Genomic DNA, 15,493 nt, shown 5'->3' on the forward strand with positions numbered 1-15,493 from the left:
GCAACATCTTAAATGCGTTAAACAGAGGCTTTAGACAGGCTTTTCACTAGGGTTAAAATGTGACTATGGAATTCAAAATATATTTAAAAAACCCCTTATTTTATACGTTTGTATTGTAGAAACAATCACTTCTGCCTGGGCCGGAAATCTTCCATCTGTGTCAGCTCTAGACAGACCTAAAACCGGGCGGGCCCGGCTGGGGCTGAGGGGCTCCTCCTGAGGGAGGGACGCGCTGGGGCCGCTCCCGCAAACCCCGCGGCCCTGAGGGGCCATTTCACGGCAGCCGCCGTTTCCCTCCCTTCCTGTGGAATCCATTGATTCCCGTCGGGCAGAGCCTGGCGAGCACCCCGGTACGAACTGCCCCGCGCTGGGCAGCGGGTGCCGGCTGGGCACTAGATCTGGTTAATTAGTAGGTTGTGCTCCTGACGCCTTGTTCCTCAGGATTTTGGGCCTTTTAAATTAACTGGGCTGTGCCCCCTGCTCTGTATCTGTTACTCGCCCTTTCCTCAAGCTGGCCTGCGGAGAGCAGGCTCCTAAGCTGGGGTAGTTTTCCTCTTTCTCCAGGCAACCAGAGGTCCCCAGTTAATTATTTACTGCTCAGGGAAAAGGAGAGTACTGGTGCTGGTGTGGGACCTGAGCAAAAGCATGTTTTTGCAGAAGATGGCAACTTAGTGCTGAAAAATACAGAAAAGCTGTATGAACTGAGAGAACAGATTTTGTTTAAACTTGAGTTGAGTAGAAGTGCTTACGAGCCACTTTTTTATTCCAAGAAACAGCTCTTCATTCCTGGGAACAGTTTTTTAAAGCCAGAGCATCTCCCCTGGTTATGGTAACCCAAAGGTTGCAGTGCCCTGCCCTGCCAACTCCAGCACAGGTACAGGAGTCGGGGGGACTGGGAAGCAGAGCCCTCCTGTGTTGTCTGACAGTGAGAAATGGAGTAAAAGAAAATGGGGGGAAAAAACCGATGTGGGGTCTGAATGAAAATTTGCCATCATTTAAAGCTCTGGTGCTGTTATAATGAACTTCCCATCCTGTTTCAGGTAAACCCTATTAGAAGATTGAATTAGTGCAACCTGCTTGTATTAAACATGTGAACGTACTGAAGAAGGGGGAGCTAATTACAGGAGAACAACCCAAAATATCAGTGAAAGGAACAGTTCAAAACCACAAGAAAGAAATCAGTGTTGGTAACTGTTATTTTCTCCAAGCATAAATATCAGCAGCTGAACGTGTAAATTTGTATTTTGCGATTGTGAAATTATAGTGACAAGCAAATACAGAAATTATTTTCTAAAATAACTATGGTAGGTTACTCTGTAAACTTGTCAGCTGAGAACAATATATCCCTTTTTTAAGGGAAAAAGAAGGTTTATTCTAGTAATGGTCTTCACCTTAAAGATAAATTCACCATAATCCTGTAGTCCTGAACATAATATTTCTATTTAAGAAGAAATGATAGATCTGTTACTAGCTTTGCAGTAGCTGAATATTTCAGCAGATGAGAAGCTTTCAAAGCACATATTGAATTTTAGAGCTCAATTTATAATATGTTGTAAAAAGACAGTATATAATTCTTGTGAGTAGAAATCCTTGCGTAGGCATGTGTAGATATTGGTAAATAGAATAAGAACTCAGACTGGTGGGTGGTTTCTTACTGTTAACATTTGTTACTAGTAGTAACAGCCAAAAACTTGGCTGGTATGGATCTTTGCTTAAGGGCATTGAGCCTCCTGCTTCGTTTACTTTCCTTTTATTGGAGAGAGCTATCAGGTTACACTGACTTTGAAATTCAAGATTTGTTTTCTCCATCTTTGGTTCCAGTTGATGCAACTGAAGTCCTTATTTATTCAAAGAATTAGTGGGAAAAGTAGCAAGGGTTGGTGTTTTGGATTAGAAAAATAGGAGAGAGAGCAGTCCATGGGTATCCTTTGCATCATCACGTGCCTTTACAATGCAGACACATTTCTCAGCACTTACAGTGCTGGTTCCTTTACTCAACCAACCTGGTGATCAAGGGTGTCTGTACCCAGTTCTGTTTCTTTTGCTACACACTTTGCCTCCTTAACTCTGTGGTTGCTAACCAGCAGTTGCTTACCTCCTTTTCAGATGAACAGCTGATTTCTTTCACTACTCTTTCCCTTTCTTTCCCTCCTGCCACATGTAACATCAGTCACCATGTCACTTTTTACTTGCCCAGTGTCAAAATTGTGTGTAGGTGTAAGCAGGAAAACAAGCAGAGAATTTCTGTGCTCTGCAAGGAGGCAGGACTGGCCTGGAAAAGGGGAATAATTAGATCTGCTGCTCATTTCATTTAATTGATTCTGAAATGGGTTCTGTTTGCACAAAACAAGAGTTAAACCACTGCCTCCCCCCTGACCTTGGGAGCATGTGGCATCTTTATATGCTACAAGAACTATACATTTATCTTTTAATCCTTGCTATATCAAATACTCCCAGAATCTACTTGTTTGCATCTCTTGTCTTTTATCTGGCCATATTACCAGTTCTCCTTATTGTTGGAAGCAGCATCCTGGAGACACAGGTGAGAGGACAATCTGCTGAATTGCAGCTTCTTGCAGCACCCTTGATTTTTGTAAAGAAGTGCCAAGAATAACTTTTATTACAAACACCTGAAAAAAAAAAAATCAGAAATCTGAGGGCTGGAAACTTGTGTCTGTTCTCAGTCACACTAAATTTGTGTAAAGAGCTTCAGTAGTTCCTCAGGAAGGTGAAATTAGAATCACAGCAGACTTTCCTTAGTGTTGAGCTGGATTCTTTCAAGCATCCAAACCTGAACAAGTGTCACAATTTCTACAAAGCTGTTAGGAAAACGCTCTTGGAATAATATTTTTAACCTATCATATTTAGTCTTATTAAAAATTTGCTTTAAAAAGTCAAGTATAACAGTTCCATGTAATGGCCCTTTAACAGTACTGGACCCAGAATTAATATCTGAAAGGGATGTTTTACACAGAAATTTCTTGGGTAAATCATTCTGCTATAGATGGAGAGTAAAAGATCTGTATCTGCAATAAAATTTAGATGATGGCATTTGTTTTGAGTTATTTCAAGGCAGTGTATAGTGAGTGAGTAGCATCTTTAGAGGATTTTTCTGAGGCAAATTTAATTAAAATTTGCATCAATCTGTAGTAGTTAATTTTAATTGCTAGTAATGCAGAAAGAGTAAGAAAGACCTGTTTTCATAATGCAATTTTTATTGGTTAGAGGCTGGGCATCTCCAAGTGGTTTGGGCCTGTAGAAAATTTGACTGCAAATATGGCAGGATAAAAGAACACCTATAGGTAAATGTGAAAATGCAGCTACTTACTTTGAGTCTAAACCAATCTTTTCCTCAGGAAGAAGGAGCAAAATAGTTTCTGGATGTGCCTGCCCTCAGACCAGCTGTTGTTTTGACCTGATGGGATGTTCTGCCTCTCTCCAGTTGCTCAGAAACAGCTGCCTCTTTCTCCAGATGTGCATTTTCAGCTACTTTCCCCCCTCCCCAGAACCCTCTTCCTTAGTTAGTACAAACTGGTAGTTACAGGCAAACCTGAGATATTTTTTACTGGCACTCAGACTCCAGAAGCTTTGCACCAACTACTGTCTTGTTCTCTGTATTTCTGGGGAACAGTTCCCTAGAAAGCAGAATACATTGTCCAGAAAAGCAAAATGAAAATCCTGTTGCTGTGGTGTGGTCAATGAGAGAAAACATTTGTACGGGGAGGTTGCTGGTGGAAATCTGGTGAAATATGAATCCATTCAGCTGGCTGTGCTTGTGGGTAGCAAAGGGTCTTGTGGGATAAACTGCTTCACCTGATGAGGGTACACGAGGCAGTCTCTGGTTTGCCTATGGATGCTGATGTGAGTATGGATAAATTCTCTGTAGTTCTGCAAGTGTAGGGAGACCCAGGTAGGGGTAAAAATTCTCCTTTCTCTAATCTGAATTAGAAATGAATTAGTGTAAAAAAACATATGTGAATTTAAAAAGATGTTGCTTGCCTGGACCTTTCCATTGTGGAATCTGCCCTCAGCATCATATCCTTGGCCCAAAGCAGGGTAAATTGGTTGATCTTTAAGGTGTGGGTTGAGACTCACTTGTTTAGTAAGACTTAAATGGAGGCTTTGCCACAGTAGTGTTTGAAGACACGTTTGGATTTAGTAGTTTTCATAAACCCTGAAACCTAGTCTCATTTAACAGTAACTGTGGAGCTAATTTTGTTTTTATTTTAGCTGAAGTGTTTTAGCCGCCAAATTAAATCCTTAATTTTATGAGAAACTGGGAAAAAGAAAGCTCTATGAATGCATTGTGTGTGAAAGCTGTAAATAATCACAGTAAATGCAGTTAAGAGCCTTTGAGGAACGTAGCAGGCAGAGGGCTGCAATTAGTAGCAAGTTGAAAAGCTGCCAGGCTCTAAGAGAACTGATTGAAAATAATGAAAAAAAGATTAGAAGTGGTGCCATTTTATAAAGAAATGTAACAAAGCCTTTGAAATAGGAAAGGTAAAGGTTATATAGATGTTTTGCTGGTGGCTGTTGTGGGGTGAGGGGTTTGGTTTTCTAGACTCAGTGCTGGAAGACTGGAATAACAATGGGACTGCCAGTTTAATATCATGATATCATGTTTGTACCAAAAAACATTGTTTTACACGAAGATATTTGTTACCAGTTACACGACTTAAAAAAAAAAAAAAGAGGGGGGGCTATCACACGATTGCTTAAACTGACTGGGATGAACAGCGAGGAGCATCCAGAATTAGGGAACTCCTTCATTCATTTTAAAGAAATACAGGTTTTATGGTGAAACATCCACGTTCCCGTTCTTACCTCCCAGGTAAACAGCTGGGGGAGTGCAGAGCTGGAGGAGTGTCTTGTTACCATAGCGGCGTTTGTGAATTAAACCTGAAACATCCTGTCCCAGCCACGCTCCACCCACGCCGGGGCTGCTCGCTGACCTTGGTAACAACGTGGCTTTGTTTGGGCCTCTCCAGTAGCTCTGTGGGAGATTTTGTGACAGTGCAAGTTTGTGGGGACCGGGTCTTCAACTCTGAGGTATCGGTTGCAAATTTGTGAGGGAGACCGATCGTAACTGCAGAGCAGAGGATGTGAACAGTGCAGGAGCTCCATTTGCCTCTTCTGGTCCTTCACAGCCTCTTGTGCCTGCCAATGCCCAGAAATCTTAACCTGTGGCTGCAAAAAGCAGCCCAGCCCACCACAAAAATCCAGTCTTGTGCAGCTCGTGTGCAGGTCTAGGCAGAAAGGAAAAGGATCAGAGCATCGTGTAAGCTGCAGCATGGAAAAATGATTTGAGGCAGAGGCCTTTCCTGCTGAATTCTACACAAGTTGCCAGCCTGATTTGTTAGGATTTATTTCTTGAAACTTGAAGGGTGCCTAGGAGTGTACCAGAACTACAAAGGCAGATTTTGTGTAGAACTGTTTCTTACAGCTTGAGCCTGTTGTTCAAGGGAGTGTTTGTAGCTGACAACTGCAGGAAACCTACAGTTTGTCACAGTCATGAGTTTTCTGTTACAGTCACGTGATACAGAGTCCAAAAGCAACTCTTCTCCCCCAGTTCCCCCCAGTAAATCCCCCTTGCTTCCCCACTTGCCAGCCCTGCAACTACCCTTGTTATGGAGGAAGTGATTTGGAAGGAAGTGTTTGGAGGAAGTGTTATGGAGGAAGTGTGTCAAAATACCAACAGTAAGTTTAAGGAAGATTATAGGAAAATCAAGATAAAACAAAAAAATCCTTTCTAAACACAGTGTGTGTAGAAGACATGTATATTTGAGGTTTTCTGTTGATTTGCTGAAAGTACAAGCTTTAGCCATGAGACCAGCTTATTACCTGGCCACTCAACACCCAACGTGCAACCCAAGCAAGGTAATGAGCAGTTGTCTAATTGGATTCCTTCATACAGCATGTAAAACATTTTAGATTATCAGAAGAATAAAAAAATTAGTTTTCTTGCAGCAGTTTTATTATATTACTGCAAATTTGGTTGCAAGTCCAAGGAAGATACCTGAGGCAGCTTCCTGCAAAGAATCATTGGAACAAAGTCAGAGCTTGGAGAATTATCCCAAATTGAAGGAATTAAATCAATCCTGACAAAAATGAATTTTTGCTGCATGAGATGACGCATTTTTACCATTGAAATATCCCCTGTTCCGTGTTTGGGTATTTTCAAAGCAAGTTTCTGCTGTGAGAATAGACCCCTTAGATCTCACTGCAGAGTTCTCTTTCTTTTCACTACAGGTTGCATTGTCTACAATCACATATCTGGATAAGGTGTAAGATACTCTGGAATAAAATCCACATCTTTGTATAAAGTTAACATTTACTAGTCTTAGATACTCCCAATCACTGTGGCTGTGTTTGAACTGTAAATTAAACATTCCAGATGATGTTCTCTGGCTCTGAAGGCTGTGGCACAGCATGGCTCACATCCCTCCTCCTCTCCAGACAGGGTAACCATTAACACCATCTCCAGGTTATCCCCTGGCTCAGGGAAATTCCACTTCCCACAGACCAAACCATCCCAGGGAAGGTGCTCACAGTGGGTGGCTTGAGCCATTCTCTGGATGTTGTTTTGTTGACTAGTGTAGAAGTGGCCTAAGTAGCTGCCTAGACTTTCTTACATCCTGGGCAGTAATTTGTTCAGTCATGTGTAGAAAATTCCACATTAGAGGACAGGCCTGGTCTGGTGAAGCCGAGGAAGTGCTGGTGTAGCTGTGGTGCTGGAGGAGGGGCTTGGCTGTTGCAGTGCTGGGCTTCATAGGTATAACTGACTTGAAGGCATTTCCTAATGTAATTAATCTGCATTTTCTTTAAGGAAACAGCTTCACTGAACGTCCCTTTTCGAAACCAGAGTTAATAAATTTAGAATCGCTTCAACCTCTGTGAACCAAGTTGTTGGAAATCCTGGCGAAAGAAAAGATTTGCATCTTAAAGCATTGTAGACTCATTAAAATTCTTCTCATGGATAATTAAAGAAAACTGAATTAAAAGGAAAGTTTAACAGTAAGCAGCTCCCAGGCACTGCGACATTTCAAGCATGTTAAAATCAGAAAGAAACAGCTTTTGTGGCTGCAGTCTCCTCCTCTTGTGTTACGTGGTGGGTTTTTTAACAAATAACCCATTACTGTTGGTTTCTTCAGTTGTCCAAGTAGTTTATTTCTGCCTGACTCGCACAGTCCTTTAGCATATTTGTGCCCAGCCTTGGAGGCTTTGTCAGGATGCCCAACAGTGGAGAGACTCTCACCAAACAGCCACAGGATGAAAATGCAGGCAGTGTTTCAGGAAGCCATGAAAATGGGTAAAGTAGCTTGAGCATTTATTTTAATAAACTGACCTACCAGTTTTTCACAACTTAAGTTTGTCTTGTCCTGCAGCCACAGCTTTGCCTAATGGTGTCTCTAGTGCAGAAAAAGGTGCATCTTTTCAGGCTGGAATGAGAGGAAATTGTAATGAAGGGTCTAAATGGGTTTATTCTCCTATGCTAACTTCTACTGTGACGTTAAACCTGACAGCATCTTTCAGTATGGGCTGTGTGGCTTGTATCCTTTTGGCATGTATCTGGCTGGAGACCGTTTATGTTACAGCACAGAGGCTCTTTAGCCCCAGGGTGGGCTCAGCAGGGGTTTGTGTCCAGCAGTTCTGACAGGTATGTTCAGCTCCTGGGGCTCAGCTGCTCACAGCAAAAATGTGGAAGAGTAGCTGAAAATACTGGTCAACTTGTAGAGTCTTAAGATTCAGAGTGTTCATTGGTCAGTGGCTTTTCTACCATGAGGTGAGGTTACAGGCACCCTCAAATACCAGAGAACAGCAAAGTCCAGGGAGTCAGGAATAAAGAGCTGACAGCCCGTGCTCCTGTGTCTCTGACAGTAAGAGTGGCACTAAAGACTCTGCAAGTTCAGTAGTGGTTGCTCTGCATGTCTTACAAGGCACATAATCTACTTGGAATGGACTTTAAAAAAATACCCTACCTGCAGCTATGGAAGTAGGTCTCTTCCCTTCTAGATCTGGGGGACTAATCCTTCAGTGATAATGGATCCTTGTGTTGGACCATCTCCCTCCCCAGAAAGGCAACAGAACTTATCCAGGTAACCCATCTCTTAGAGAACTGAATTTTAGAACAGTTTATTTTAATGCTTATATTGCTTTTTAAATGTAAGAGAATCCTACTGGCTGCTGTCTCCTTTCTGTCCTAGGCAGCACAAAAGTAAAACATTCTTGTTCCTGTTGCTCTGGAGTGGTGTCTCCTGTTAGAGAGAGCTGCCCATCTCTAGAGTTTCTGGACATACTTTAAAAATAGAGCAAGACATCTCACGGGAAATATTTTAGCTTCTGATTGTTGGAAGTTTGTCAGGATTGCTAAGTACTAATTATTCATTCCCAGAGACTGAACTGTTGTATGATACTTAGTCTTCTGTTAAGTTAAATGTAACTTCACACTTTTTTAGGCAACAACTTGCATGTTATGTCTCTTGGAAGATTTGCTTGAGCCATTCAGGTAAAGGGTTGTTGGGATAATTTCTGTCATAATGGTTTCTTCTGTTCTGGGCTTTGTAATCCTGCATAAGAATCATAAGGAGCAATCCAAAGATTTAAGGTTTTCGGAACAGGAATAAGTGAAGAAGTCTTTGAAAAGTTTTGAATGTGTTGGTGTTGCCTCTGGAATCGTAACGCAGTTAGCACTGGAATTGTCATTTTCTGTTTAATGTGTCCAAAGATCATAAAACAGTATTTGACTTGTGATCAGTATAGACACATGTACCCTTTGACTCATGAAAGTTAGGATTTTGCTGAATCAGTAATAATGCTTCTATTTTAGTCCACACATGCCTCTATTTGTGACATGCTTAAGCAAAAAAAAAAAGTTTCTGTGTTTTCTTTGCTAAAGAAAAAAAAGCTAGAGGAGAATTTAAAAATATACAGTGGTTTGCATTCACAGCAAACAGGACATTTAAACTTCCTGTACTACAAAGATGTAGAGCATTCAGTTTGTTTTTGAATTTCTAGTGAAAGAATATCACAGACACTAGAACTCCAAATACTTACGCTGTATTCAAAGCCCTTGGCATAAAACTTCTGTGTTATTTGTTTGGAAGAAGTCAGGGCATGTTATCCTGGTAAATAGTGTTGTTTACCTGGTGTGGTTTAAAGTGAGGTGGCAAACTCAGATACCTTTTCCTGTGTGCTGGAAGCAGGATTCCAGGTAGAAAGGACTAGATAAAGAGAATAAAATCCTAGCAAGCTGGAAAGAGTTAAAAAAGACCTTTTATAAGGCTGCAATTGAATCAGTGTGACCTAAAAAATGAGGAAGAGGTGAAATAATGAGTTCTGTGACCTCAGTGTGCTGCACTCCCTGCAAACAGCCAGACAGAGGCAGCTACTGGAAGATTTCTGCTCCAGGTCTGGGTTTTTGCTGTGCAGGGGAGAACAGAGCCAGAAAATCCATCCCAAGGTCAGGGAAGGGTTGTAGTACGCTCCCAACTGCTGAATAGAGCCTTTTTGGGGAGAATAAAAAAGCCTGGGTTTATTGTTCTTCCTATTCAACCACAGAGTTCCCAGCTATCCCTAAAACTGGTCTGTCACCAAAATAACTGACCTGATTTTTGAGAATATTTATTCTTAACAGGGGAAAAAAAAATATTTTAGTTCTCTCTTTTGCAAGTAAGGATGTTCTCCTAGAAGGGGTGTGCCAAGTGTGTTACACGGTAAAACGGGTCTCAGCTGCTGACTTTATCTCTACTACTTTGTTCTTTATTAAGCATTTGTTTTGCTTTTAAATGTACCTCTGGGAGAGAAGAAGCTGTCTGAGTAATTTGGGAAAGACTGGCTTCTTGTGCACTGTGCAAAGCAAACTGATTGTGGAATCACCTGACCCCTTTTGCAAGAGTAGGAACATATCTGGGCTGATCCGTGGCCCCCTTTTTAAGTCTCATAAGGGGCATGAGAACCAATTAGCAGCTAGATCTAACCTGTTCTTCGAGGGCAAAGGGAAATTTTAAATAGAATTAATAAGGAGTGTATTATAATACTGCCCTCATTTGAATAGAGGAGTAATTAATAAATAAGGTAACCAGCCATCACAGACAGACACATCCTTCTGTCCATGAGGACCTCCTGTGGCTCTCTTCTTTGTTCCTTCTTATAGGAGGAATTTAAATGTAATAGAAATTGAGGGTTTAAAGAACCATTGTTGTGTGTCATTACTGTGGGGGTTTTTTTCCCCCCTTATGCTGTAAAAAAATGAGAAAACATCTTCAGAATGTCTTGGGTAACAACTGACAGCTCCTCAGAGTCTGGAGGTGCAGTATTTGCTACTTGGCCATTCCTGTGCTGGTCACAGATTTCTGTTGAGCTGCTCAGCTGTCAAAACCGTGGTGCTGTGTTGATCCAAGTCAGAGTGACTTTATTGCCTTTGTCTAGAACTCTAGGACAGATCTGTGATTCTAAATTTATTGTCTTGGGCTCACTCCTACAATGTGTCCCCAGAGCTCTGTTTTAAAATATTGGATTTGGCTCTTGCAGGATGCAGGGGGAATGGGAAAAGGGTTTCTCATGAATAGGATCCAGATGAAGATATTTGGTTTCTGAAGTTTCTAGGCAAAGTGCCAGAATCATTACAGCTTTCAGAGGTACCCATAGGTAATTTAAGCCCTTGCTTTTTGCTGCCAGAAGAGTTGTCAGATGAATACTTAATGATTCTGCCTTGAATTCAAATGCCACAATGAGCTGTTGCAAATGTCTAACACCCAATGAAAAGTTCTTAAGAATGTGCAGATGTAGACCCAAAACACTCCCCAAAGCAGCTCTGATGCAGAGTAAGGCTGGTGAAATGTGTGGAGCTGGGTTGTCCTAGAGAACATGGAACAAAAGCTGAAGGGGGGGGGGAATTTCTCAGTTTTGGAACAGGGTGTCATGGTTTGAGAACATGGCTGCTTCTTCTTCAACCCAAAACTACAACTCTTCTCTTCCGTTTGGTTGTGATATGTTTATATTTTGCAGAAGCACTCATTGGACAAAACTTCAAAACTTCCAGGGCCACCACCCCCTGGGGTTTTACCATTTTCAACTGCAGGGGAAAAACGTGATTCAAACAGGGATAAATATTTAGGACACTTGTCACCAAGAATGAAACAGTCAAAGATAGACACTGATTGGAAGAAGGATGTTTTATCATCCACTTTATTGTGGATTACTTTAATAATCAACCAACCAAACTGTAGGATTTTAGAGGAGCAACTCACCAAGTCATCCTCAGGAGAAGCAAGCAGTGAAAGATTAAAACAAAATTTATGGAAAAGTTCCCTCTTGGGAAAATGCATATTTTCCACTTCAGCCTATTTTTTTGTGTATTAAATCAGATTAATAGTTAGGAAAGCCAGTTCAACAAAAGTGTTTGAGAAAGGAAGTCCTCGTGCAAATGGGGCTCTGCACACATTGCTGCCTGAGATAAACACCTGTGTCTTACAAAATGCTTCTTTGGGCAAGGCAAGCAGAGAAAGGAGTTTAATTATGAGGTGGAGACTGTGTTGTAAGAACTGTGAAGTAATGCTGCTGCCACATGGGTGAGCCTGGAGGTAGGGGAGCCTGGAAATTATGTGCTCGGAGGGACAGCGAAGCAGAGGAAGGAGCTGCAGAGCTTTGGGTCATCACAGTGAGGGCAAAACACACCTGAGCCTTCCTGAGAGCCACTGAGGCTGGAAGCAGGGCTGTGAGAGCATTCCCAGGAGCAGCTGAGGGATTGCTTTTGGAAAAAGCATGGCAGTGACAGGGAAATTGTGTGCACTCAGCAGACACTGTTACTGAGTGTTGCCCCGTTGTTGGCTCTGTTCTTTGTTGCAGACAGTCTGCAGGGTGGTTTATTTTGAAGGGACAAAAGCACAAAAATCATGCAATAGTTTTATAATATAAACTTGGGAAGTTAAGTGGGCCTGAAGTGCGGTGACGTGGTTGACCAGAGACAGAGCCTTGCACCTTGAACACACCATTCCTCTAAAATTAGGCCTCACATAAACCCCAGCTGGTCTGATAATGTATACTATGAATGCAGAATCTTCAACAGGGAACATTTCTCAGACATTAAACCATTAGAAAAAACTAATTAATAAAAATACTTCCAGTGCATGGTGAGCTCACACACGTGGTACAACAGTACCCAGGAGCAAGGTGGGAGTGGAGAAGCTGAGTAATGGGAGAAAGCTCTGCATGGGAATACCAAGGAAGGGAGGAGGAGATGGTATCAATCCTCCTGAATCCAGCAGCAGAGGCCTGGGAGCTGAGAATGTGGCTTCTGGGTGAATGCTTAGTCTGAGCTACTGACTGGTTTAGTTGCCAAAAAATGTTTGTTTAAATCTTTGTGAGCAGCTGTGAATGTGACTTCCGGACTTAAAAGTACTTTGGCTTGCTATATGTGTGTAAAGGGTTATAAGTAAATGTGCTGAAGTCTAAAGGAATACCTTTACCTGGATAATATAGTAACAATTTACTTATATAGCTGTTTGATAACTAGCTTATTTTTGCAAGTTTATAGAAAGCTGATTTATTTTTTAAAGTTTAATAAGCCCTGTAGAGTAAAAACTTAACATTGGCAACGTTACAGGAGTTGAACAATAGTGATAAAAAATAGGAATACAAACAGAATACGAGATGTCTTTTATTTAGTGATTGATTGATTTATTTATACATATTTATACATGTTTATACATATTTATACATATTTATACATTATTTTATTTATTTATACATAATCTGTTTAATGAATAGCTTCCCCTCAAATCTCATGATGATATGACTGCTGCAAAACAGTGTTCATATTCTCTTGGTGCAATTCATGATATTAGAAATCACTCTGCAGAATTAAGGCCAAAATATATCACACCCTAGAACCTAAATTTCATAGTTTTTTAAATTGAGAGAGAAGATTCTAACCTAATTACACAGGACAAGCAGTGTATCCTGTAAGGCTTATTCAAGTGAGAATTTCTGTACAACATTTTCTCCATAGAAATCATTGGTTTATTATCATATTAAAGACTGAGTTTATAGATTCACTTCGGTTTTATTGTTAGTATTTTTTCAAAATTTTGCTGTGAGGAAAGAATTTAGATGACAGCAAATATCTGACTGTGTTTGACCTGGAGTATGAGTTGCAAGCAGAAATTCTAATTACCAGAGAAGGAAACACAGAGCCTGTGGAAGGAAAAGGCTAATTCCAAATTCCCTTAAAACAAAACAAAAGAAAAACCTATGGCAATTAGTATCACAGTCAGTAGTGCCATTAATCACTCAGCATCATTATGGTAACAGAACAAACAGCTTTTCTGGTGTGCAATTGGCAGAAGAGCATTTTGTAACGATAAAAGTGGAGAGATTTAGCTGTGGCATTTAGTTTCTGTAGTTACAATAAGAAATGATACTGTATTCACTGGCTGCTATCAAAAACACTTAGATAAACCCAGTAATTGCTATGCCAGCAGATCCAGATGGGATGCTTTGCTCCTGGTGACTCATCCCAGCAGGAAGGACTGTCACTTCCATCAGTCATTATTTTACCTCACCCGCACTTTGCTTGCATGGGTTTGCAAAGATAAATCTCACTAGAGCTGTTACAATCATGCAAACACTGAAGGAAGGGAAGCTTTCCCTTTGTTGTTCCAATATATGGAATTTTCAGATTCTTGCTTTCCAGCTTGGCCTGATGTGTGGGAGCAGCTTCAGTGGGAAGCAGCATCCAGCTGGCAGAGGGCAGTGGTGGGAGCTGCAGGTGGGTTGGCCCCAAACCCCTGGGTAAGCCAGTCAGCCTGAGAATTCTGTGCCTCTGTCTCAGGTGAAGGGAGCGTGTTGAATGAGGTCATGTTTGCTGGAATGGTACCTTGAAATTAAATCCCAAATTACATCAGGAAATGCCATCATTCAAAACCCACCCCTGTTAATGGAGCTATGCAGAACCATGCTTTGTTTGGTTTTAGCTGATCAAGGTTTTGTAGCATGATCTCAGTTTGTTCTAATTGACTTGTTCCAGTGGCCTCCGCTGTTAAATCCTCTCTGGGTGGGATTTGTGCAGGTTTTTGTGTATTACCTTTGGAATTGTAAACTTCCAAGGCAGAAATCAGACGTGGAAAATCCACTTCTAAACTGGTAGCTGGATTTTGGAAAACGCTGGCCCCGCACTAAGAACATTGAATAATTTATGCAGAACCTCGGTCTTAATAAAATATTTAGGAGCCCAAGTCGAGATTTCCAAAGCATTCTGGCTTTGCTGAGGCATCTCAGCACCGAGCTGGGGTTCTGCAGTGAGTTCTCTCCTTGCTGCAGTGTGCTCAGCAAGCTTGGGCCAGGCAGTCCCTCTGAATTCTGCTCAGTTCTGCTTGAACAATTCCAGATAACACAACCATTCCTGGGGGCTTTACTTCCGTTTTAAAGGAATAACTCCTGACAGAAGGTAAAAGGAAAGACATCAGAACCCGCATGTGTTCATTCAGAGGGGATGGGATGGTTCTGAGTATCCACAGAAATTGTTGGTGGAAGAGGAAATTTCTCAGTTGTACTTTCAGGGCAAAAAAAAGCCTCACTCTCAAATGGATCCTTAATCCATGGAGGGAGGTAACAGCTACCAGGCATGTGTGTTCCCAGCTGTAACACTCATGAACATGCTGCATGGGTAGAGCTCCTCATACAACTTTTACTTGGTGAAGCATTACCAGAAAGAATCCAGAAATTCAGACTTGGTGGTTGGCTGATTTTCTATAAAGGGAACATAATATAAACTGAACCAGAAGCCTATAACAGCTGAGACTAAAGCAAACTAAAGAGATATTAATCTAGGAAAAGTCACTAATGATGTTTATTAAAGTTTTGAGTAGCCTCAGAGGAGGCTCTTCTGGTGCATTACTGCAGAACTGTTTTCTTCAGAAGGCTTTTTTGCTAGTTTTTTTCCTCAAAATGATTGTTCAGATATCTTTAGACTAAGACTTTGTTTTGTTTGTTTTGTAAAATAATAAAAATTTTAAAAGCTTTATTATTCAGAAGATATTTAAAGGAAAAGATTCCACTGGATTTTGAAACATCAAATGTAGTTTTTCTGTAAAATAGGAAAAAATTCTGGAACTATCAAGTGTTTTGAGACAGCAGATAAAACACATGTTTTTAAGTTATTTCAGGTGTTTTGTTTTGGTTTTATTCCCAAATATCTCTTCCTGGTCTGTCATTCTCTCTTTGCAGTCCCAGTTCATTAAGTCACCATGTGTCAGACACAGGCTTACCTTTCAAAATGCAGTATAATGCCCTTCTATATTTAAATTACTCAGGTTCTCATCAGCATTCACCCTCACCAAACCCAGTGCCTATTTTCAGACCCCTTTTTGCTTATCAGACAAGCCCTTTCATGTTTTGTCCCATTATGCCTGTTGACAAGAGAGGAAATATCCTCACAGGCAAGATTAGTGATGACTCCTCTGGGGGGGAGGAGGAAGGGAGGAAATGAGCTGGG

The 15,493-nt window shown here is 41.1% G+C and overlaps 1 protein-coding gene across 5 annotated transcripts in view; it reads left to right on the plus strand.

Annotated features, from left to right (window-relative positions):
• Window positions 1-765: 765 nt before the first annotated feature.
• ACSBG1 (acyl-CoA synthetase bubblegum family member 1) overlaps window positions 766-15,493 on the plus strand; it is a 40,683-nt gene continuing 25,955 nt past the window's right edge. For 2 of the 5 annotated variants that reach the window (XM_027657625.1, XM_027657627.1), the window contains exons 1-2: window positions 766-874; window positions 1,041-1,187. Coding sequence is in view for 2 of the 5 variants with exons in the window: in XM_027657623.1 (XP_027513424.1) it covers window positions 7,230-7,309 (80 nt within the window). In the remaining 3 variants the exon portion in view is untranslated. Of the gene's footprint in view, window positions 875-1,040; window positions 1,188-7,138; window positions 7,310-15,493 lie in introns of those variants that run through there. The other 3 variants (XM_027657626.1, XM_027657623.1, XM_027657629.1) reach the window with 3 other exon arrangements.

Source organism: Corapipo altera, unplaced genomic scaffold (assembly GCF_003945725.1).
Source record: "Corapipo altera isolate COAL_440 unplaced genomic scaffold, ASM394572v1 308, whole genome shotgun sequence".
NCBI lineage: Eukaryota > Metazoa > Chordata > Aves > Passeriformes > Pipridae > Corapipo > Corapipo altera.